We start from the raw sequence: 26421 nt of genomic DNA, 5'->3' as shown, positions 1-26421 counted from the left end.
CTTCTGACCACTTAATATGGCAATATAAAACTGTCAATATCCATTGCCACCATTAACATCACCTCAGGTTTGTATTTTAGGAGGATGCATTTAGATGATTGGCCAATTGCAAATACATTATAAATCACTTTTTAAAAAGTTTCCACAACTTTCTGGAACTGTAGAAAACGCACACTTAAAGCAAAGTTTGGCAGAGAAGAGTAACACAAGCGAGTCATCATAGGATTACAAATACAATGCATATGTATATAAACTAGCACTAATAGCAATAGCTCTGTATCTTCAAAATATTGCAGTTCTCAAAATAAGAATGAGCAGAAAAATTTCCTTGAATTTTTCATTCAATATATATACTATCAATGATATTATCTCTGCACAGAAAATGGAAACAGTGGTTTCCTGGAATTCTGCTCCTAACTTATTCAATGCCACATTTTATTTCACTTAGCCATAACTTGAACTTTAAGATATGAACTATCAACTCTTCAGTCAGAAGAGATACATACAGTCTTTATTGGGGGGTGGGAATATTTACAAAAGCTGGTTTCTATCCTGCTCAATAACCATCTGCTACATGGTTACTCAGATGAAAGCTCCACTGAATTGAGGGACCTTACTCACAGGTAAATATGCATTGAATGCCTGCCTTAATAAAGAAGACTATTTTTTTGTCTTTACACTATCTTTTGCTATTTTTATCCAATTAAAATACCCTGCATTGATCCAAGATGCATCTCTGGTCAGCTCAACTGTCAAAGAGCCTACTTTACTTCCTTCATTGAATGGTTCACAAATGCTTCTTGTACTATCTTCTCTTTCTCCATCCCTTCATCATTTTTCTTTCCATCCCTGTTTTATGGAAACTTCTCACTGTATGTTTTGAAAGACAAGCATGGTCTCATAGAAGCTAGATAGTTTATGCTCGGAAAATCTCTGCAGATGTAATTTCAGAAAGCTTGGACAGAAGAACTATGCATCTGTTCCTAAAATATTTATTATTCAGAGAGGTTGTCTGTATGGACAAACTGTTTATATATATTTGTACTTGCAAGCATGATTCTAGCTTGTGATACCAACATCTATACCTTTTAAAATGTAGCACAAGGAGAAGTCCTGAGAAATGTCTTCTATCATGTTCCTTCTCAAGAACTACTAGTTGCTGTAATAATATATTCACATTTTTGTCCTTTATTATAAAAGTACTGGAGAAATGTCCCGAAGTGCTTCAAATACACTGTTCTGTTTGGCATCAAATACATACATGTATTTCAGAATTTACAGTGACAGAAGTCATGTGTACTCGATCAAAATGACCAATTTGTTGAGAGAGAGACAGAATTATGTTTACTAATCCCAGTCCTTGACTCATGTGTTAGTCCATTCTTTTGCATAAATCCCATGCATGTAGGCTCTGTGAAGAGCCAAACTCTGTGTGGAGGCTAGGAGTCACAACTGCAAAGCTAATCCTCCATCCTTCCTAACAAGCTTATTATCTTAATATTTTGGTCATCTGCACACTGCTAATGGATCAATAATTTACTTGGCAAAAAACACAAGGCAGCAAGGCACCACATAGCTAGATTCAAAGTCAGGTCATTCTCCTGCATTAAAGGAATGTCTTACCATACATTGGAATCATAGAATAGTAGAGTTGGAAGAGACCACAAGAGCCATCCAGTCCAACCCCCTGCCATGCAGGAAATCACAATCAAAGCATCCCTGACAGATGGCCATCCAGCCTCTGCTTAAAAACCTCCAATGAAGGAGACTACTGTCAGGAAGTTCCTCCTAATGTTGAGGTGGAATCTCTTTTCCTGTAGCTTACATCCATTGTTCCAGGTCCTGTTTTCTGGAGCAGCAGAAAACAAGCTTGCTCCCTCCTCAATATGACAGCCCTTCAAATGTTTAAACAGGGCTATCATATAATTTAATAATTTGTTTTATTTATATACCGCTATTCCAAAGATCATAGCGGTGAACAGCAAGTAAGCTAATTAGCAAGTAAGCTAATTTGCCCCCAACAGTCTGGGTACTGATTTTAGCGACCTCGGAAGGATGCAAGCCTGAGTCGAGCTTGGGCCCTTTTGCTGGTCTTGAACTCGCAACCTTGTGGTTTCGAGTGAATGGCTGCAGTACAGGCATTTAACCACTGCGCCACCAGGGCTCCATATCACCTCTTAATCTTCTTTTCTCCAGGCTAAACAGCCCCAGCTCCCTAAGTTGTTCCTCATAGGACATGGTTTCCAGACCTTTCACCATTTTAGTCGCCCTCCTTGGGAAACGCTCCAGTTTCTCAATGTCCTTTTTGAATTGTGCTGCCCAGAACTGGACGCAATATTCCAGGTGGGGCCTGACCAAAGCAGAATATAGTGGCACTATTGCTTCTCTTGCTAGTGTTGAACAAATTATATGGAATAGTTCAAAGGCTGGGGCTTCTATGTATGTGATAACTATGGCAATGAGTAAAGGCAACAGGGAGGGAAGAATGGAAATAAAGCACAGAGCTTTGAAAACCTTTTAGACTACAGTACACAAAACCCTGGGGGGGGGGAGGTCTGGGAATGGCAGTCCAAAAGAATATAGCAAGGGGCACTGTTGGCTGGACAGATCCTGGGAGTCCTGGTCCAAAATGTCAATTTTCCAAGGTCTGGGTAAACTGAACATACATAGGAACCTATTGTGCGTGGTTCATTAAAGGTGAAAAGGCTACCACACCAGGTTCAAATCCATAGATATGAACAAACATTAGAGAAACAGAAGCCAAAGGAAATTTCTGCCTTAAATTTTACTGAAAGGGTGAGTGGAAAATCAAGATGTTCCCACACTGGGTGTCACCTGCTGCTGGGGGCAGGACTTCCTGGGACATAGGACATCCAGGGGGCAGGACTCCTACCTTCCAGGATGAGACGTCTGGGGGTGGGATTTCCTCAGATACAGTTGAGGGCCTAGGAAGGGGGGGGGGGATAGCTGCATCTCTGGAGACAGCTGAAGGCCAGGGATGGCCAGGAGGAGTACCTGTTCCTCCTCTCCCCCACCCTCCTGGACCTTCAGCTGTTTTTTCCTTGAATGAATCTGTCATCCTTTGATCACTCATATATAATACTTCACAGTATTGATTCCATTGCTCCTTTACAGTATCCATGGGGGATCCATTCTGGACTACCACCCCCTGTGGATACCAAAATCTGTGGGACCTCAAGAAACTGAAACTCGCTGCTCTAATTAAAACTCAAGTCTTCCCTGTATGTAAAATGTAAAAAATATAAATTGTATACGTATTTGTTAGACAATGGTGGTGTGTGAATGTAGATGCACCACCATGAGAACAATGGGAGCTGTCCCTAATGGTGGTGTGGGCTGCATGCACATGCCACCACTGGAGACAATGGGAACTGTCCCTAATGGCAATGCAGCCATGTGCACATGCCACCATTGGGGATAATGGGTTTGCCATCTGTGGATGCTTAAATCCATGGATGGCAAGTCCATGGATAACGAGATCCCACTGTATTTGTAATGTGTTGGCTGTAGGGCACTCCCCACTCTTGGTTTCAATTTCCCTTTGATTTCTCAGATCTTGTGGAAGAGGTCCCTTGTTCTTTGTTTTTATTCATCTTCTATTTCTCTGAATTGACATCAGTTTTCCTTGTGTCTGTGCACAAATCACTGAAAAGTGGCAGTTAGGGTTCTCACCCTATTACTGTCACTTTTGCTTCTCATCTGTCCTTAAGTGCTTCATCCATCATCCACTGAGACTTCTATTTCTTTTTGGCTGCAGATACAATATATGTCCCTGACAATATATGTCTCTTTAGTCTAAAGTCCTTCTGGCTGCTTGTCATCAATGTAAGATTAATAGTGCAAACCTATTTTTATAATATCTTTACATATATGATGATTGATTTAGTGTTCTTCTTTAGCTTTACTCTTATTTTTTTTATAGTAACACTTTGTGATCTGTGCTACAATCTGCTCTTGGTCTTGTTTTTGCAGAGAGAGCTTCTCCATCTTTTCTTCCAACTGTATTGTAGGCCTTCCACATTCGCAGCTTTGACACTTGCAGTTTTGATTATTCACAAGGCCAAGGCCATGTGCATGTGCATTTCTCCTCCCTCCCTTCCTTCCGGACTTTTCTCAAGGTGGAAACACCCAGGAGGGAGAAGCTGGGAAGGGTGCGTGCACCAACCATGTCCCGTTCCTGGTGGGAATAGCTGCCTTCCCAAGGCAGTCACCCCAGCAGGAAAATGGTGAGCGGGATCGATTCCCCTCTGCCCCTTTCCTGGTGGAGTAGCTTGTGCATGTGCCACTGAGTATTTTCCACCAGTGTCAACTCCCTCTGCCCACCACTACTGCTGCCCAGTAACTTTTTGGCACATTTAGTATGGCTCTTCAGCAAATACCTGCCTGACATAGGACACCCTGTTAGCAGAATAGCCTCTTGCCTCACAGAAGAACACAGTCACTCCACTGAAGAAAAGTAGTGCCATTTGTAGGGGAACTGTGTGCATGGCACACAGCAAATCCCTACCCAACACTGAAAGAACTAGGGAAGTCAGCAGTGTTTATTTTCATATTGTACATCACCATGAGTCCAAGCTTTGTGGAAAACATGGAATACAAATGACTTCTGTATTTAAATCTTTGCCATAGTGCTTCACACACTGGATGGTGTTATGGAGTAATTATACTGCAAATTGTGTGTTGTTGGTGGGCTGGGTATGATGGCTCCATGGCAGTTTGGACTGGTTTCTCATTCTCCCCTGTTCTGCTGACTTGGAGGCATCTCTACAGTATTTTCCTCTGCAACATAACTCTATTGCATTTTGCCTCACTGGCCATGATTGATGGGCACTGGCAGTACTACTAAAGATGCTGGAAAAGGTGCTCTTGTTGTTCCATTGTGTTCATTTCGTCTTCTTTTTTTAGCAACTGCCATCTCCGTTTCTGTTCTGGAATGGGTGAAAGCGTACACTCGATTAACAATGGTGAAATTTCTTTACTCCATATATATTGTTGTACTAGATTGCTTTGTTATGGTGCAAAGACAGAATTAAATGACTGGTATGGTGGGAAAATATTACAGTACACTTGAAGAAGGAATATGATGGAAGATAAGAAAAATTGGATATATTTTCTTTACAAATGTAAAGAACATCCTATTATTGTGGATTGGAGTGCAATTTATCCTCCCTTTAATGGAATGGAGCCAGATGTAAGATTGTGTTGTACTGATAGGGCTATATAAAACCTTGTCTGTTTAGCAAAAAAATAAAATAAAAAAATTGCAAACAAAAAAAAATTATCTTCTTAGTTTTTATGTCTGAGCAACAATAGGATATGAAGTCCTCTTTCTGCTGCTGGATCCTGAAGATATTCCAGTATCAGGGATCTGTGTCAGTAGAGAACGGAGCTGCAGTGAAAGCTCAGTGGGAATTCTTATATCATAGTTCAATTGTTTTCTTCAATATGTGGCCCTATATGTCAGCATGTTAGAAAGATATTTCTTTGTTCATCCAGAAGATTTCATATTTTTAAGAATTAATTTTTATTGACACAATAATCTACTCAATACATAAATAAAACCACACATTAATTAACATTATCAGCTTCATTGATCATATTATAGAAGTTATTATTATTATTATTATTATTAACATTTATTTATAGAGCGCTGTAAATTTTGCGCAGCACTTTACATAGTAGAAATCAAAATAAAATCAAATAACAATAGATAATGAAAAACCTGCCACACGGCATACAATCTAACACATTAACGTACAAAATTAAAACATCTCTAAAATAATGCAACAAGTAAACAATGAATACATAAGCATCATGACAGATTAACAAGCAGTAAACAATTCTGTGTCTATCATGTCATCAAACCAGGACTGCAAAGGCACTGCATTTTCAGGATCACAGATGTAAGATGCAGGGGAGTTATCCACTATAATAACCTTGCTCAACTCTCATCTAAGTAGATTTATTATAAATTATCATATTATTATAAGGTATCATAAATATATTCATATAAGTTGTCTTACAGAAATGTCATATACAGGCTTACTTTAAACATTTAAACTCATCTCTCTCAGTTACATTCCATTTAAATTTCTTTGAGCTTTTTTGTACTTCCTAACTAGACTGTTGGATTTTCCCCCTTCTGTTCTCCTTGTTCCTCTGGTAACAATTACTATTTCAATTATTAATTTTACCTATATCTTTGTACTCTCTTCTGTTTCTACTCAATTGTACTCTAATGTTATAGCCGTTCTTTTGTCTGCATGGGAGTGGGCTAAGATATATTCCAGAAGATTTTTGTTATAGACAAGGATTTAAGTCTGTTTCTGCTGGGAGTCCTTTGCTGGCTACATTATGGTGGGTTATCCCAAGAAGGGCAATGTCACCTCCCTTGTGGTTCCTAGGCTGGATTCTGCAATGTACCCAGAAGAATGATATTATGGGTTTGTCCTGATACCACTATGCCTGCATCACAGGTTCCTTTCATGTATCACCAGAGTGTCATGAGTGAGCAGTTCTGGGTCTCAGTCATGTTCCCAGGGACACAAGAGGAGTATATTTTCAGTGTCTTCTTTTGTTTAAACTTGCATGATTTGCTTATCCTTTTCTGCAAAGGAGCATGATTTCATTATACTGGCATTATACAGACATTAGCAGCCACTAGTATAAAAGCTCATCAGATTGCTAAATCTATCATGTGTTAGGTATGAGTGACTGGGTATTTGCTCAACTGTTTTTGTTTGTTTGGGTTTTTTGTTTTTTTGTTTGTTTTTAAGTACAGTACTTGAGTTTAAAGGAATAAAATTATTTCTTTAAATTAGTCTTTCCAGCTTTTACATGCTGGATGAACCTTGCTTCTGATTGTCACAGTTGAGGTCTCTGGTGGGAAGGGGTGATGGAAATGTCATCCTCCTACACCCCAACTGCCAGCTGAACAGATTTCCATCTCAGTGTGGCTGCTGCCTGGTGAAGCAGGTTTGGGAGGGCAATAGTGCTGTAACTGTGACCGCACAATGTTAATGAATACAGAGCACTTACAGATCTGTAACTCTTGGTTATGAATGCCAGCTAATGTCATTACTTGTAACATATTACCTCAAGTTTCTAGCATCATAAATCAGTGGAGCATCCAGCATTAAGTTTCTATTGGCTAACTCATTCCTTACTTTAACTGGATGTGTCCATGCTAATAGACAGATCACCATGCTGTTCACAACAGCTAATTTTCACCACTGATGAAGACGCTAGTCGAAATGCGTTTGGTTTTTAGGTTTTATTCTTGTTATTGGCTTTTGCACTTTTATCATTGCCATATGTCCTTTAGAAATGCAAACATTTCTAAATGCACTCTCACTGTTGGACATCTTTTATATACTAGCTGGGATTTATAGTTTTCAGCTTTGTACATATAGGCAATACTTGTATTTTCATTGTATACCAGCGAATCTTCAGGCAAAGCACACAGCTTTGTATATATATTTTTTCTTTGCTTGCCTGTTTGTCAGAAAATTATTGCCAATATACTACTTCTTGAATACTTCAGGGCATCAGGATAGCAAGCAAATGTGATGCCTGAACAACAGTAGGAACAACCTTTTTCTCCGTCTGTGGTATATTTTAAAGCACTGGCATCACTTTGGAAGTGCGGGGGGGGGGGGAATAACCTGCACTGGGTGACACCCCAGAAGAGGGATAACACCCATTCCTCCCACTGTGCCCCTCCTGGCTTTGCCACAGTAGCAGAGGCTACAGCGAAGAAGAGGCCCCTCTCAACATTGCTCTGGTGGCGGAGGAGAGGGTCAAGTGCACCTTTTTAGCTGCTGCCACCCCCTGAGAGCCCCCTTTCTCTCACCGGGTGACACCAGGGGTTGGGATTCACTATTTTAAAGACCATTAAAAACTAACTTTGATTCATTTATAAGAGCAAAATATAACTTCCTTATAGGAAAAATCATTTTCTAATCTGATGTAGGCCCTATACAGACCAACCTGAAAGGCCGGCCTGTGGGAAGAGTCAGGGTGCAGTGTCCTGACAATGCATATCCTATACCCCAGGGTGGCATGATGCCACATGCCATTCCAGACAGCGTGTGGCATCATGACATATTTCTGGCACTGTGTCCAGATGACACAGCGCTGAAGGGGTGCCATACAGCCATGTTGCCTTTTTGTGGCTCCTTTTTGCGCCCTCTAAAGGCCAGATTGAGGCCACGGCGTTGGTTGGTGCAGTCCCGATCTGACCAGGAAAGGGGCGGCCTCCTGCCGCCCTTTAGGGGTAGTCTGTAGAGCCCCTAAGTTAATGTAATTATGAAGTGAATAGCTTAATAAATAGACACTGTTAAAACAATAAGAGCAGGCCGAGATTCAATTACTAGTAATCAACTTATTGGTTAACTATTGGTTAAATAATAATAAACAATTATTATTTCAGTTTCTAGTGCCTGTGTTAAACAGGCAAAACGTTATGCATCAATTTTCTAAAAGAAAACATTAAAAAATTAAATCTTCAAAATGAGTAACAATTCTGAAGAGGAGCAGGTGTATGCCAGTACTTTATAGTTTTTATGGATTGGCAATTGAAAAAAGTTTCAAAAGGAACTCCAGCTCCTCAAATTACTTACCTTTATTATTTGATTTTCAACCAAATACCTTTGGACAGAAGAAGCATAATACTCTTGTCTTTTTCACTTAGATCACCCATGTCCTATTAATTCAGTGCATTATGGTATAATCCTGAGGTATTTTCCTGACAGAATATTGTCTGCTATGCAGGGAAGCCAGCTAAAAGCTCTAGCTCACAATAATCTGGAGCAGGGGGAGAGAAAAAGTCCTTTATGTTCCTGTAAAGTGCTGAAAGAAAATTGGTGTGAAAGGAATTTAGATACAATGGCAAATGGTGCAGTAGAATTCTATTGTTCCTACTTAAAAGTGCTCTCTCTTTCTCTCCATATAGATATACACACGCACGCACGTACACACACACACACACACACACACACACACACACATATACACATCAGACATCAAAAGAAACTATCCAGACAATAAAGGAAATTACCAAAGCAAGCCAGTACTACAGTTTAGGAAGAAAATGTTGCCTTTAGAGCAAGACAGAAGTACCTGTACAGCAAAAAATAAAAGCATATGCAATAAAGGATAATGTGCACATGAAGATTGGAATCCATTATGCTGTTTCCCCTGGTAGAAGAACTTCCATCAATGGGGCTGGGAGGAGGCAAAATTGCTCTATGTCCAGCAACCTCCTAATAACCTGCTCCAGTGGTAATTTCTGAATTTCACTGAAAGTTTCATCAATTGGGCAACAGAAAGGCATTGCCTTTAGGCCTAAATGTCTTTCTTAATAGAATCTCAGTGAATGTCTTATTTACATGCCCTTATCAGGAGGGGATACTACAATGTGCAAAAGATAGACAAAACTGGCTTGAGTGGAGACACATGACAACAGTTTAAGAAAATTTGTGCACATTAACAAACCATAACCTATTTGTTAGCCACAGGCAGAGCCTGCAATCAGGAGAATACAAATAATCAAAATAACTCCTATGGGCAATCACCAAGACTCTAGGAGAAGATCATTTGGGGATGAAAATCAGTGGGTTTAAATAGAATGAATGGATACCATATGGATTCGTGCCCAATTTGCACTCAGCAGAGCTCTGCTCATGCTGAAGAAAGTGGGAATAGAAGGCAATGATGCAATCTCTGGTCTCAAGGTTTTAGGGACTCCAGGAAGAGTGTGTACAGTAGTATTGGGACTGAAAGAACTGACAATATCACCATCCCATAGCCTGTGTTCCATGAATACAAAGAAACCTACAGTCTGTAGAGGCAAGTCTGGATCCAACCATACATAAACAAAGTACTCATTCACTCAGGCAAAAAACACACTGGCACACAATGTGAATAAAAGATATATTACAACCTTAACAAAGACCAGATTAACAAAACGAGCACCAAATAAAGGAAAAAGTGCGCTATTTATCTTGTACAGAAACAATTATGTGATGAAAAACTTGAAAACAATGTGCTTCAACCCAGTCTATGAAAGAGCCATCCATCTGAAAATCCATTTTAGGACAGTGGTTAAAGATATTGCTTGAAAGAACATAAACTAACTGTTGCTGAGGCTGATAGTATATTCATATAAAATGCTATAACTTAAAATATATTTAAAAATTAGCCAAGTTTGTGGGCTTTAAAATAGAAGTGAAGACAGACAGAAAAAATAAAACAAGATCAAATTAAAGTTATGAGAGACTGATCTCATATAAATGTAATATAGGTTGGTATACATATTTCCCCTTCAGAGACCTGAATATATATTTTGGTTATCAGAGGAAAAATTAGGAAGGTATCTCAAAGGGATAACAAAGCAGAGCATTTTCTGATAAAACATATTCTTTACAGGAAAATTCATTCCAATATCTCCCACTGTACCTTTCAAGCAAGTATCGTCGTGATAAAGTGCTTGCCAGTTATTAAATTTTCTGGGTTTAGAAAAAAAACTAAAAAACATAATAAGTCACAGTTTTTCACATACTGGGAACAAAATGCGTGTCTTATCTTAACTATGAATGGATTGTAAGGGTCAAAAGAAGGTTTGAGCAGGAAAAGTGGAGTATCCAGGCATAGTTAGGCCCCATTCTCACTGGCACTTTTGCGCTAGAAGGAACTGGGAAGCTTCCGTTTCTCCCTCCCCGAATCCCTCCGGAAGCAAGTGCTGACTACCAATCAGGGGTATTTTAACCCGAATGCCCTCTTGAGAAATCAGGTTTAAAATGAAGGCGCCTGCTGTCAATCAAATTTAGTTCCGCGATCGTCATAGGTGACGTTTCCAGCACTCATTGGGGCATCGGAAGTGTGCTTCCCCCCACCTTTTTTTTTTTAAAGAACCAGGCACCAGAATGTGCAGATTCTGTTAAATTTAAAAACCTCCTGTGTGTGTGTTGTGGGCATTTGGGTCAGTGCAGGTTATGATCTGCCCTTGGCCCCATTTTCAACCCCAAAATGCAAGCTAATGCCAACTCTGCATCCTGTATCCCCCCTCCTTGCCACCCCAGAATGCCTGATACACATGCAATAATAATAATAATAATAATAATAATAATAATAATAATAATAAATTCCTCACCTTGGAATGCCAGAAACGAATGTGATGCCATGCATTCTTTGCTTTTCCTAGGCTACCCCTGAATTCCTTAGAGACAGTAGCAAAAGCATTCTGTGTGTATCAATTTACCAATTTGCCAAATTGGAAAGAGAAACATTGTAACATTCGCATTGTAACATTCATTCGCAAAGGTAAAAAAGTTTTGCAAAGTGCCCTTTGCAGCATTTCCCCTTTGCTGGAAGCGAGGAAATGAAAGGGAAGGTGAACAAGCAGCTAGCCACGTTCTATCTAATATATATCTACCTGAAGCAAAAAAATGTGCATTTTTTGCCAAAAATAATTTTTAAAAATCAAAATCAAAGGGAAAAGGTCCCTAGTGAAGAGCAGAGGCTTGGCTTGCTCTGGCCCTCTGACCTGCCCTGAATTGACCCTTCCTCCTGCTCACGTTCTATCTATATATCTATTACAAAAAACATGCACATAGATTGCCAAAATAATTAAAAAATAAAAAATAAAAAGGGAAAAGGGAAAAGGAAAGGTCTCGGCTGGAGAGCAGAAACTTGGCTTGCTCTAGCCCTCTGACCTGCCCTGAATTGACCCTGTCAGTCACCCCTATTCCCCCTTTTTGCCTCCTGTCAGATTCCCCTTTTTTGCATCCTTCCTCTGGCTCCGTCCTCCTCCTCTTTCTCCTTCGCCCCGATGAGGGGAGGGAATGCGCTGCCCACTGCCCTCCCTCTAACCTAAATCCCTCCCCTGAACTTGCCTCGATCATGATCGAGGGCAAATTCATATTCAGTAGAACCCGGCTTTTTAAAAAAGAGACGGCTTTTGCCCCAATTGCAAATGACCCACGCTAAGGGGCATTTGCCACGAAATGCTTGTGCAAGCCTCTGATTCACTTGTGGGAGATTCGGGGCCAATATGAACAATATGAAAGAATCAATTTCTGATCTGGGGAAAGTGTAGTCTGAATGACCCCCAAGTTAATAATAATAATAATAAATTTTGTTTCTATTTCCCGCCTCTCCCAATGGTTCGAAGTGGGATTACAAGCATAAAACCACAATGACAAGCATAAAACCACAATAACATCTAGATTACAATAAAATATCATCACTTAAAAATGCAGTTCAGAACAATAAAAACATCATCTAACATGCAGTATTACAGCCAAAAGTAGGGTTTTCATGGGCGTGTTACAGACCGCCTGAAAGCGGCGGTCTGCTGCCGCCGTCATTAGCGGCACCCAGGAGCCCCAGCGGCCAAACCGTGAGACTCCCTGGTGCCGCAAAAAAGAAGCGCCAAAATGGCACTTCTTGTTGCGGCGCACTAATGACGCCACAAGGCGCCAATGGCACACTCGCAACGTCATTAGTGCCATGCGACATGCGGACGCTAAGCGTCCACTATGTCAAGATGGCGGCGCCCATGTAGAACGGGCGCCACCATTTTGTATGTCCCCAGGACGTACTAGGGTTAGGGGTGTGCGTAAAGCATGCCCTTTCCTAACCCTAGTACATTCTGGGGACGTACTTTACACCCGTGTGGAACGGGCCTTAGGTTCTTCATAGAAGATCGGGTAGGTAGGCCCTCCGGAAGAGATCCATCTTTATTGCCTTCTTAAAACCATCTAAGGTAGTAATAAGACGGATCTCTTCCGGCAAGTTGTTCCATAATTTAGGGGCTATGGCTGTATACGCTCTGTGGGAAGTTGTTGTTAGTCTGATCTTTGGGTGTTCTAATAAATTCTTCCCACCAGTTAGTGGTGTAGTAGCTTGAGCTGGAGTTGCAGAACCTTGGATAGCTCTAGTCTAAGCAGACAACTGCCAGCCCTGGAGAGTACTACTCAGAGTGGCCATCCATAAAGTGATGCTGGGCCATAAGGCAAAACTGAAGGCAATGGGCACAAATATAGAACTGGTCTCTGGTGGGCCAGGGAAAAATATTGCTGGTCCCCCATGTCAGCAAGCTTGAGAAGTCTTTGCTACACAGAGTATGCAGCTGTAGTTATACTCCTCCAATCTGGTGTCAGCCTTTTTCTGAACCACATGGCCAATTTTCACAGATGATGTTTTGGTAGTAAATGATCCTTGGGGAACCTCACAGCTCGATGATTCCCCAACCTGGTGCCCTTCAATACACATAACCAACCAAAATTGCCAATTACCCTGTTAGGTGGGGATGATGGGAATTTTAATACACACATATGGAGTGTGCATAGGTGGGGAAGGGTTTTTCATATACACTCAGGTCAGCCTCCCTGCCTTTCAATAAAAAGTGGAGAGAGTGACTATGTCACTTTGCAGCCACCTTATGCCTTGAGCATTTCCTGCAGTGGCAAGCAGACACTGGGGCAATGTGATATCCCAGTTCTTTGCGAGAATCCATCTCAAAGGATTTTTTTTCCAGCAGGTAATGGCTCAAGGTGTCTAGCTAACAGCCTCTGTTGCTGAATTTAAGTCCAGGTAAGTATTCAGTGTTTCTGTGGTTTTGACTGTAGCTCCTCCAACTGTCTCTTCCTCTGCTATATCAAAGGCCTGACTTTTGCTAAGGTCAGAACACCTGAATGAGGGTAACATTTGTTCTGTCCCTCTCTTTCAAATGTTTCTTGCTTGAATTTAACATGCTGTTGTTCATTCTTAAGATACATAAAAAAACATAAACAACAAGTAACATAATCTTCACTTCTGGTGCAAATTTCAACTGGGTTTTGCATACTCAACAAAAAAGTTAGAACAACCACAAAAATGTGTTAATTCTTTATTTTTTAAAATGTATTTTCCACTGAAATTTCAGTCATTGGCAGCAGATTCACAAGTTGTACATAAAAAGGAATACAGAATAATCTAATGTGACACTAAATATTTCCATATTTTTGCACCCTCAGTCTCTGGTCTTAGGTTAATCGTTGCCATAACAACACCCCTAGCTAATCTTCAGTTTATAACTATTCTCTATCCCAAAAATATTTATAAATAAAGAAATGGTCATGAAGTAAAATTTAAAAAACAAACAAAAAACAAATGAATTCTGATCCATAGAGACACACAATGCATTGTCTGATTCTCAACCATCATGAATTGGGCATGCCACTCTTGGATTCAGGGGGACCCTAGTAAGTACATAAAAGTTTAGAATCCTAATAATCTCTCCCTCTCTCTTATACAGAAGACCACATGAATCTAAATATTCATAAGCAAATGACACAATTTTTAAAACAAATGCAGTGATTTCTAATTGGTTTTGCATGCCTAATTATAAAATGTGTAGAGCTTTGGGCTTTTTTTTAATGTGCTCACATTTGGGGGTGTAAATGGCAGCCTGTCTTTGTACTGCTGGTGATGGGAAATGAAATATATAATCTTTATTATTCTGGCAGTCATAAAATCATAAAATGCTCAATATACAATGGGGTAGTAAACGGTGTTCTTTATGTAAAATGACAAAATCAGGGTTTGCCTTTGGGGCAAAATGGGGTGGTGGATTTTCAAGCTGTGGATGCAGAATCCATAGATAAGGTGCGCTGACTGTATAGTATTAATCTATACAATCAATCAAGACAATAGTCTTAAATTTACCATTTCTTTATTAATTCCACATAGGCAGGAAGAAAGAAAATTAGTAGGACAGTAAACATTTGTGGTGGCTTCCCCAGCTATAGAACAACATTATCTTGTAGACTTGATGACGACATAACAATTTAAAAAGCATTCATTTTTTAAAGCTTCACTTCAGCTGAGGTTAGGTGGGCTGGAATTAAATGTTATACTGATAAACTGGAAAGAACACTCTAGAAAAGGCTTCAATTCAAAGCAAAAATTGAAATACAAAATCTCTTGAATGTCCATTTGTCTTGTAACCAGTCAAAAAGTCATAGATGAAAGAGGAATGCAAAATTCTTACAAGGGAGCATAGAGGTTATGGAATTCCTGCCTGTCCTATTTTGGAGGACATCTCATGGATTCTATAACTGTATAAGCTGGCATTAGGGAACTAAACAATAATGCTGGCAGAGGCTTTCCACTGCACATACATTAAGTTCATTAAAATGTTTATGCCCCCTTGTTTCCAGTATGTTTAGCAACATAACACAAAGCATACTAAGACTAGGATATAACTTCCTTGTTTTACATCTTTATTTTTCTCCACTTTAAAACTATATTGGCAATGGAACTCACAGAGTTCTGAAGGCTCCCAGTGGTATCCACTGGCATGGGAAAAATATCCCTGAGCCCACCAACTGCTAAACTACCTCCACTTCTCCTCAAAGAACAGTCTCACTCCCTTTCTTTCTTTCCCTCTCACATTCCTGCATTCACATAGCCAAAACAAACACTCATGTAAACATCCCAGGCAGTTGAATAGATTACTTCTTTCTATCCTTAATAGAAAAATTAAACCATATGCAGGTTTACAGGCTTGAACAATTTTAATGCTTGAATTTGTCATAAAACAAGCAAAGAAAGAACCAAGCACTTTTGAATTTTGTTCAGTTACAAGCAGAGAACTTCTCTTGAACCAGCTAAGACACAACAATACATCCCCACATCTTTAAATGGTAAAATGTGTGCGAACCTCACAAACATAAATACAATCATGTAAACTCAAGACATTCCTCATTGACCTCATACTGATAATGTGGTATCTGAAAAGAATTAACTATGTTTGTATTGCTAACATGGATCAGAATCATATGGAACTATCTATGCCAGTTCTGATTCTCTCTCTCTTTCTCTTTCTTACACACATACAAAATTCATAAATTATATTCATTTCAAGAAAACTTCCTAAACCTCTGAATTCAAGCAGACCCTGACAAATAGCCAAAAAAGTACAAAAGGAAGCATATACTAGACTAGAGCAGAAATTAGAACAATTTTTTTTCATTCGACTGCATTCATGCAATTGGGAAAAAAACCCAAAGTATATAACATTTTCAATGCTGCAGAAATACCTTGCCCATGTATATGATTCGTATATGGTGTGGTGAATGCTCACAGACATCTAACAGATGCACAAAGCGAAAAGGAACTGAAATCTTCTCTCTCTCTCTCTCTCTCTCTCTCTCTCTTCAGTCCTCCTTCCTCTTGTATTGATGACTCAAGCATATGTTCTCCAAGGACAAAAACTTCCACTGATGGCAATAGTCATATCAGCTATCACAACAAGCTATCACAATGCAATATTCAGCTAATATCAAATATTATTCTTTCACGTGGAAAAATGGTATTCATCTTTCCTAGCTCACTACTATACAGAAGAAGTGTATACTTGTATGTGTATTTTTATATATAAAATCCAAAAAGTATCAGTATCAATTGTACTACACAAAAGTAAATGAAAACTGACAGTCAGCATTTTAATTTATTTTTCATACACTTTCACCTTTTTATTTACATAGGTCCAAAACACACTGCAAAAATAGTCCCGTTTGAGATGGCTTTAGCCACCCTGGCTCAGTGCTAAGGAATCCTGGGAACTGTCATTGTGGCACCAGAGCTCTGTGACAGAGAAGACTAAATATCTCACAAAACTACAGTTCCCAGAACTCCCTAGCACTGAACCAGGGCAGTTAAAAAACTCTCAAACTGGATTATATGTACAGTGTATTTTAGGCCAAAGATGAAAATGTGTTGTCTGTCCTTTTTGATGATACTTTAGTCAGTGTTGTCCTGAACTATGGTGTCCTGGGGGTTAGGGTTACTGGACAGGGAAGGGGTGGCCCTTCAGACTTAGAAGGAGTGCACATCAGATCTGGAAGGGGCAGGGCTTCCACAAGAAGGGAGGAAAGGCTTGGCCAGGCCCAGCGTTCATGTGTGTGTGCCCCTCCTTGCTATGGCTTGTTTTTCTTCAGGAGAACTGGGCTGCAGCAAGGAGCTGGGCCAGCCATGCACACACCCCACCCCTTGCCACAGCATGGTTCTCCCCTGAGGAAAACTGAGCAGTGGCAAGGAGGGGCAGGGAGACATGCTCCTTGTCTGGCTTCTTGCCACGGCACAGCCCTGCCCCTCCTTACCGCTGCTCGGTTTTTCTCAGTGGAGAACCGGGCCATGACAAGGAGGGGTGGGGGTGCACATGGCCAGCCCAGCTCCTTGCTGTGGCCCAGTTCTCCTGAGGAAAACCAAGCTGTGGAAAGAAGCCAGGCCAAGCACTTGCATGCCCCTATTTGCTGTGGCAAGGAGGTGTGGGGGAGCGTGCATGCACTCGGCCCAGCTCCATGCTGTGGTCTGGTTCTCCCAAGGAAAACTGAGCCATGGTAAGGCGGGTGGGGTCAAGGGGACCCCACCGGGTGTCACCTCCCCTCTGGGGTGTCACCCGGTGTGGTCCATACCCCCTGCACACACACACACCCGCCCAATAATGCTACTGATTTTAGTTACTGTGTTCCTTGTTAGGCTTTTCATTCTCCTTTCATGCTATTAGCAAGTTTCAGTTAAAACAAAACAAAAATGGCCTTCAAATAATTAGTTCATTTTAGAAACTGGTCTGAGGATTCCAAACAATGTTAAGAATACACCATCAGCCTGAGGTTTCAAACAGTTGTTCCACTGAGCTGTGAATGCAGACTGATATTTTGTGTTACTGGTACAAAAACTAGAAAAGTTTTTCGGTGGCCCTGCACTCCAGTGGTTCCGGTCCTTCCTTTCGAGTAGATTCCAGAGGGTGATGCTCGGGGACAGTTGCTCCTCGAAAATGGAGCTTAAATGTGGCGTCCCTCAAGGCGCCATACTGTCCCCGATGCTATTCAACATTTATATGAAGCCGCTGGGGGAAATCATTCGCAGACATGGGGCAGGGTGTTATCAGTACGCTGATGACACCCAAATATATTTCTCCATGTCCCCCGATCAGCAGTTATGACAACAGATGGCATTTTCCCCCTCAATCAGTGTCTTGAAGCGGTAATGGGCTGGATGAGGAAAAACTCAGGCTGAATCCAGACAAAACGGAGGTACTTACAGTAGGGGCCCCCAAACCAGGTATAAGGTTGCAACCTCCAGTCCTAGATGGGGTCACACTCTCCACAAAGGACTGTGTTTGCAGTCTGGGGGTGCTCCTAGATCTGTCGCTTCACATGAGAAATCAGGTGAACGCGGCGATCAGGAGCGCCTGTTATCAGCTTCGGCTGATACGCCAGCTGCGCCCTTTCCTGGAAGTAAAGGATCTAGAAACTGTTGTACATTCACTGGTAACTTCACGAATTGATTTCTGTAATGCGCTCTACATGGGGCTACCCTTGTGCCTAGTCCGGAAACTTCAACTAGTGCTAAATATGGCAGCCAGGCTGGTCACCGGAAAAACTAGGAGTGACTGAATAACACCCATCTTAAAATCTCTTCACTGGCTGCCTATTAGTTTTCGGGCACAGTACAAGGTGTTGGTTATAACCTTTAAAGCCCTACATGGCTTGGGTCCAGCCTATTTGAGGGATCGCCTGCTTCCATATAATCCACCCCGCACCCTCAGGTCCTCTGGGAGGAATCTATTGCAGCCTTTAAAAACCAGACTATCTGTTACCTCCCAGAGGGCCTTCTCTGCAATTGCTCCCAAACTATGGAATGGTCTGCCAGACGAGATCCATCAAACTGCCAGCTTAGACAGCTTTAAAAAAGCTGTCAAGACGGATCTCTTCCGGCAGGCCTTTCCTGAATAAAAGTGCCCAGCCACAGAATGACTGCCCCCCACATCATGTATCAGCCTACTGCTCTATCCTCGCTGTATTTTATTGTGTTTTTAATAGATGTTTTAATTGTAATTTGTTTAATCCTGTTTTAAGGGGGGGGGAATTTGGGACATAAATTTGTAAATTTGGATTTTAACATGTTGTAGCCGCTTTGATTGTCTTGCCACAGAAAAGCGGGATATAAATAAAAGTTTTATTATTGTTATTATTTATTTATTTTATTTTATTATTTATTTATTTTTATTAAAAGATATATGCTGGGGAAATTAAGGGCCATTGTGGGGCTTGAACCAACTGCAACCTCCCAAGTCAAAGTATTTGCCGGGAGTGTCTCAGGCCTCTCCTTCCTTATAACACTATGGTTATCCTGCTTCCAATGCAAAACTGGAGGCCCTATGTCTACACATGAGAAACTGGCCAATAATCCATAGTGTCACTGACAGAGGAATATTACAGCAGCAGCAGAGACCTACCTCTGGGTTATCTCAAAGAGCAGAAACCAATGCAGTTTTCATTTGTGCAACCTTAGCCTTTTTGTTTTCTTTCTAACAAATTTATATGTATACACAAGAACACACACACACACACACACACACACACACACACACACACACAGGATTCAATCAATTAGCTAGCATGTGTAGGGGTAAAGCCAGAAAAGCTAAAGCGCAGAATGAACTCAGGCATGCTAGAGAGGTTAAGAACAATAAAAAGGACTTTTTGGGATATGTCCGCAGCAAAAGAAAGATATAGGATGGGGGACACTTGGCTGAATGAGACTACATGTGAAAAGGATCTAGAAGTCCAAGTAGACCACAAGTTGAACATGAGTCAACAGTGCGATGCGGCAGCTAAAAAAGCCAATGCAATTTTAGGCTACATCAATAGAAGTATAGTGTCTAGATTAAGGGAGGTAACAGTGCCACTCTATTCTGCTTTGGTCAGGCCCCAACTGGAATATTGTGCCTAGTTCTGGGCACCACAATTCAAAAAGGACATTGAGAAACCAGAATGTGTCCAAAGGCGGGTGACTAAAATGGTGAAGGGTCTGGAAAGCATGCCCTATGAGGAATGCCTTAGGGAGCTGGGGATGTTTAGCCTGGAGAAGAGAAGGTTAAGAGGTGATATGATAGCCATGTTTAAATACTTGAAGGGATGCCATATTGAGGAAGGAGCTAAATTTTCTGCTACTCCAGAGACTAGGACTTGGAGCAATGGATGCAAACTCCAGGAAAAGAGATTCCACCTCAACATTAGGAGGAATGTCCTGACAGTAAGGGCTGTTTGACAGTGGAACACACTTCCTCGAAGAGTGGTGGAGTCTCCTTCCTTGGAGGTCTTTAAACAGAGGCTGGATGGCTATCTGTCGGGGATGCTTTGATTGTGAGTTCCTGCATGGCAGGGTGTTGGACTGAATGGCTCTTGTGGTCTCTTCCAACTTTATGATTCTATGATTTTATGTGCTGGAGTTCTCTTATAGGTGGGGGCCCATGATGGCTATATAAACAGCAGATACAGATACAAGTAATGCAAGGTAGTCCACTAATGAATGCAAGCAGAAAATCCAGCAAAACTGGTAGCACACTGTTTGCATCTATTAATAGTAATTTGGATTTAGGACACTGCTCTGAAAATGTCCTGCACCTCCATGCACAGTCTCTGTGCATGCTTAGATTATTGTTCTAGCATTTAAAGCCTCCTCATAAATACGTAAGGATAGAATGAATATTGAGGTGAATGTTAGGGTATTTGTAGTCTGAATGATGGGGTGATATTAGGTAAGAACAGTAGGGAATGCTTAGTAAAGCATTTGCACATGGATAAAACAACAATAGTAAGAAGTCAGCAGAAAATGGAGTATATAGACAAAGAGGAATCCCTCTTTCAACAAGAGAAAGAGAGACTTAAATGATAATGTTAATGATAAATTTGATTAGCATTAAACAAAATCAGTTATTTATATGACTAAGGTATTTATGAATATATGATTTGCTCAAGAAGAAACTTTTATGAATTTATTGAATATGTTTTTTTCTTTTTGTGTGTCATAATAACATTTCTTTATTTAAAAAATCTCTGAAGCTGTTGCACTGACAACTATACTTCTTTCACATTAGTTGTTGCTGGGTATACTACATAATCTTGGTGGCAGCATGCATGCTTGAATATAACCTGCTATGTGATTATGTGGTATCCCATAGCTACACCTTTCCACAAGAGAAGAGGTTGCTATGAGACACCAGGCATCGCCAATGATCTGGCTGCTTTTCCTGCTCTGAATTATATTGAATGCTTCCTCCTCCTCCCCCCTCCCCACTCCCATTACTTCCATCTTCACTTTATCAGTCCAAAACAGTTTTTTAGCAGTGAGCTACACTAATAGAAGCAACATGCATTCTGAGACTACACAAATTGACATGTCCAAGGGCAAATAATTAGATTATTTATGCACATATAATCAAAAAGTCTTTATGGTTCCTGAACACCATAAATGGCAAGAATCAATATATGTGAAATTATTTGGTCAGATATCAATGACACCATAGTGACATTCTGGCCTGGTTCTAAATTGGTGTGCATATGCATGCATGTACCACATGTTGTTGATCTTCCCCTCCCCTTTATTCCATATTATTCTTTCCCCAGCATTCTATTACCAGAATTGCTATTATCTGGCCTTCATGCCAAGGCCACATTTGTGCTGTATATGCACTAACATATAACGTTTGACTATCAGATATAAGCACAGTTTGAAGGGATACACATGCCTAATAATCACATGACATCCCTGCACCAGCATCCTTTTAGACTTGTGGTTTGCAATAGGCTTCTGTCCTATACAGGAATCAGAAGCATATCAGTATGGGAAATTCATTGCACTTCTCCATTATAGCATGATAGTACCGCTTCAGTGGTTGATGGTCCCACATAATTTTTTCCATACCACCTCAATACCCAACTTTCCTGCCCTATGGTCTACCCAGCAAACCTTTCAGGGTTTATTTATTTATTTATAACACAATTGATCAATTATGGCAATGTGATGTAATTTTAAAAAAGAAAAGGAAAAGAAATAGAAAAGGAAAAGGAAATAGCCTGCTTAGGAATAGTGAGAGGGAGGGGGCAAAGGGGGAGATTCTAACCCATTGATGCCACACGACTACTGGCATATAAGAAATACAACAGAAGGGACCTAGTGTACCTGGGACTGTAATGGGAAAACAGCAATATCAGGTGCCATTAATGGGTTTCCCTGTCAATGAAAAGGCGTGCTCTACCAACATTTGAAATGCAAAGCAGCAGCAAGATAGGTATGATTGTCACATACATGTGATAAGTATGGCCAAAGTTACTATTATCCAGCTTTAATTCTGATTTAAAAGCCTCGTGTGATAATCTCCTAAATCCCATTAGCTTAGTAAGGCTTATTTCTAAGTACACATATAAAAGATTGTATTGTCAGAAACTAAATAGTTATTGATGAAATTAAAACAGCAGTTCTGAACATGGGGACAGATTTTTTTTTAAATAACAGCAAGAAAAAAATCAGCTGTGTAATGAAAGATGCATGCATTCTTATCCTCTGCCTTACATTTTGCTAGAATGCCAACATAAATATAGTTGCCTTTGGATCTCAGAAACCTAAGTTCTTCTATCTTCAAAGCATTTAGCATGCACTACTATCCTTGACTGTATTTTCTTGTTAAATAGGAATAATACTAAACTATTCTACTGAATTGTGATAAGAAAAAAACCCCAATAAAATATCTAGTTTGAGTTCTATGGATAGTTCAGCCTATAAAAAAGATCAGTGAAAAATTGATAAAGGTAGTAAAATTCATGCATGCCTTAGTAAATTAGATCATTAGAATTTGTTAGCATGGGGGGCACTTTCTCTGCCGCATTTAGTAAAATAGGAAGGTCTACTGCTTCAGAAGAAATTGCTGTCCCTCTATATTCCCAGAAACTTTATCCAACTATTCAGCCATCCAAAATGCAACCCTTAATTTTGCCATTTTTTGGAAAGAGACACCTTTTTACTATGTCATTGTATTTAATGGGACTTGAGCATCCATAGATTGTGGTATTCATAGAGGGACCTGGAACCAAATCCTAGCAGATACCAAGGGCCCATTGTATTACAACTGGAGTAAATGTGTCACAAGGGCCTCTTGTTAGACAGGCTGGTCTATATGATTTCTTTGAGAAGACAGAAGGAAGGGGAAGAGGGGGAGAGATAACATTCTGGAACCGAGGTCAAATACTTGGGCTTATGAAACAGAACAGCTAAGTTTGGGAAGAAGAAAAGAATGGAAGAGAAGAAGAAAAAGTGGGGAGGGAATGGAGTGGGAGGGAGTGATTTGTTGCTGAGCAGTAAACCGATGCCCTTAATCATCCAGGGCCTTTCAGAATGTTCCCCATGGGTCTGTATGGGCAGAGGATGAGGAGTGTTTCTGCAGGCTGGGGATGCACTATGAGTAACTTCTCCTCTATTGGTAATGCTCTGGACTGATTTCTATTGTACATTATTCTACAATCTACTATTATGATATAATATCATTTGGGCCCTTTCAGAAAAGCCTTTAAGGCAGAAGTCAGGTGTTCCTTCCAGCAGGGATGTAGCCAGGATTTTAGGAAGGGGGGGGGGGGGTCCAGACTAAGTGCCACCATTATAATGGGGCTTGGGCGTAGCAATGCAGCAGCATGCACCATTCATTTTTCTAATGGAAGGTGGGTCCAGACACCACGGACCCCGCCTTGGCTGTGTCCCTGCTTCCAGGAACTTGTATAAATGGAAAGTGTTTATAGTCTTTTGGAAGGAAGTGCACTCTCTTCAGTAACCTCCCCTGGCCTGATTACTTTCTGGACTGATTTCTATTGCATATTATTGTATAAAATGCATTATATTATGTAGCATGAGCATTGGTGAATTCCTTTATAACTCTTGTATTAGTCACACAATGCTAGGCTTTGGGGTAGTTAAGTGAAAAAGGCCTTTCTTTTTCTTCTGGCTTCTCCCTCCCTCTCTTCATCTCAGCCACCCATTCCACTCTGCTTTCTATGTACCCTTTTCTCCTCTGTTTTCTTACTCACCCCCTTTTAATTTGGTAAGAAGAGTGTAGAGAAGAGTGGGCTTCATTAGACACCTTATCATTAAAAATGTAAATGCCACACATTGTATTTGTTGTCAGGAGCTGTTGAGTGAGTTTGCACAACTCCATCTTGCCAGAATTCTGCATTTTTCTCAGTCCATAGACAACTTTTTTCATCTGCAAAATAATACCATTAATTCATTAATGCAATTTCAAAATAGTGAGACTTCTGTTATGTAAAAGGTCAACCCCTACCTGTCTGCTTGAGGTTTATGGGAGGTGTCTGTAATGTATTTTATTGACATGCTGCCTTTCTTCCAGACTAAGCCCTTTTCCTTAGGGACATTTCTAGTGTCTGAGTCAGAAAGCTCCTCCTTTAATAAAGAATTTTTTTTCAGGATTGCAATCTCAGCCTTGCAAAAATACAACTGAAACATTTGTTTTCTGTCATTCCAAAATGTTATAATGCTGGCATAATGGAAAAAAGAAGAATCAGATGCTATTTCATAATAACAAAACCTATTGCATTGTGCAAGGGAATGCCTATTTGAGGTGACACTGCATCTGCTCTTGAGATAGTTCTGTATAGGGGTTGCAAAATATCATTGGTACATTTGTTTTCTATTATGCCACAATAGTATAATGTTGGCATAAAAAAAAGTAAAAGCGGCAGTAAAACAGAAAAGCACCTGTCCATTGCATATTCCCACCACTGTGCAGGGGAGGGCATGTCTGCCATGGATGGGGAAATATGGTGAATACAGAGCCAGGAAGGGAGAAAAGGGGGAGCAAGCGAGAAAGAAATATACTGGAAAACACACAAATTAAATGGGTGCCAGAGGAAATGTGGGGAAAAAACACTCTTGCTGTTGGAAAGGACGCAGGAAAGAAAGATCCGCAGTTTCTCACAGTATGGGAAAGCCTTAATTTTAATTACAGTTTCATATTCCCTGATGTTTTTATTCTTTGTTGATAGATTTATCTCAGTTTTATTTTGCACCAACTTCAGTAATTTATTTCATACAATCATAGAATCATAGAATCATAGAATTGGAAGAGACCGCAAGGGCCATCTAGTCCAACCCCCTGCCATGCAGGAAATCCAAATCAAATCATCCCCGACAGATGGCCATCTAGCCTCTGTTTAAAGACCTCCAAGGAAGGAGACTCCACTACACTCCAAAGGAGTTTGTTCCACTGTCGGACAGCCCTTACTGTCAAGAAGTTCTTCCTAACGTTGAGGTGGAATCTCTTTTCTTGTAGCTTGCATCCATTGCTCCGGGTCCTAGTCTCTGGAGCAAGTGAAAACAAGTCAGCTCCCTCCTCAGTATGGCATCCCTTCAAGTATTTAAACAGGGCTATCATATCACCTCTTAACCTTCTCTTCTCCAGGCTAAACATCCCCAGCTCCTTAAGTCATTCCTCATAGGACATGGTTTCTAGACCTTTCACCATTTTACTTGCCCTCCTTTGGACACGTTCCAGTTTTTCAACATCCTTTTTGAACTGTATTTGCATGGTGTATTCTTAATGCATTTCACACTGTCCAGAAAACTCTAGTTATCAGGAGGTCTAAAAGTGGAAGCAACAAGCAAATGAACTGTGGGATACAAACTGTCATTTTGAAAGATATTGCCAAGGGCTTCAAACTTATTCACTGCACTGCTCCTAACCTGTTTCCAAACGTTCCTGTTTTTTGCAAAGCCCTTGTCCCCTGCTCATGGCTGTTAGTGAATTAAAAATTATCTAAAAGAATTGGTTACAGAAAGACTGGCAGAGAGCAGGGAATGCTATTGACACGAACATTTTAAACAATAATAGTACATGCTTTCTCTGTACATTAAATCTAAATCATTTTATGAGGGTAATTGCAACAGTTCAAAACTTCCTGATACACTTATTAATAAGGCACAATTTAATCTGGATGTTAAGTTACCCATAATTATCTACCATAACTGGATAGATATAATTACTGCAAATTTAGCTCTCACTTACTTCCTGTGTGTTCATTAATAACAGAGAAATATGGCCTAATATAACACTAAAATGTGTGTAATCTCCCTTACTATTTCCATCTTTTCCTTGCACTTTTTCTTCTTAGCGATTTGACTTGAGACTGAATCATATTTAAAATAGCTGCTGAAATCAGAGACATAAATAAGTCATAGCTATTTTAATGCTAATTTAATTTCAGTGGGTCTATCTACCTGTGAATAAGTCTGTATCCAACCCAACCTCAATCATGTGTTCGTTTAAACTGAGCATCTTTTTATAAGAACAGTACAGTCACAAGAAACAAACTATTTTTTATTGCAATCCATAGTAAAATAGGAAACAAAAGTGTTTGCAAGCAAGAAATACAGTTTGTAGAATGTCACATTGTGCAGACCTTGTCTGAATGTTGGCATCAATACCATGAAAAAGAACTGCAAAATAGGAGTAACTCATACAAAAATGCATTATATCCAATGTGAAAAGTAATGAATTTCTGT

The 26421-nt window shown here is 40.3% G+C and overlaps 1 protein-coding gene across 4 annotated transcripts in view; it reads right to left on the bottom strand.

Moving 5' to 3' along the window:
* The window catches only part of RPS6KA2 (ribosomal protein S6 kinase A2), a 264581-nt gene that overhangs the window by 207733 nt on the left and 30427 nt on the right, over positions 1-26421 (bottom strand). Inside the window, exon 1 of one of the 4 annotated variants that reach the window (XM_089530036.1) lies at positions 16107-16179. The exons of the other annotated variants lie outside the window; for them this stretch is intronic. Within the exon in view, the coding sequence (XP_089386162.1) occupies positions 16107-16115 (9 nt within the window). The 5' untranslated portion in view covers positions 16116-16179. Of the gene's footprint in view, positions 1-16106; positions 16180-26421 lie in introns of those variants that run through there. 4 annotated transcript variants of the gene reach the window in all.

The sequence above is a fragment of the Sceloporus occidentalis genome, unplaced genomic scaffold, assembly GCF_023333645.1.
Source record: "Sceloporus occidentalis isolate IW3139 unplaced genomic scaffold, rSceOcc1.0.p SCAF_6, whole genome shotgun sequence".
NCBI classification, from domain to species: Eukaryota; Metazoa; Chordata; class Lepidosauria; order Squamata; family Phrynosomatidae; genus Sceloporus; species Sceloporus occidentalis.
This window is presented reverse-complemented; position numbering and strand designations above follow the sequence as displayed.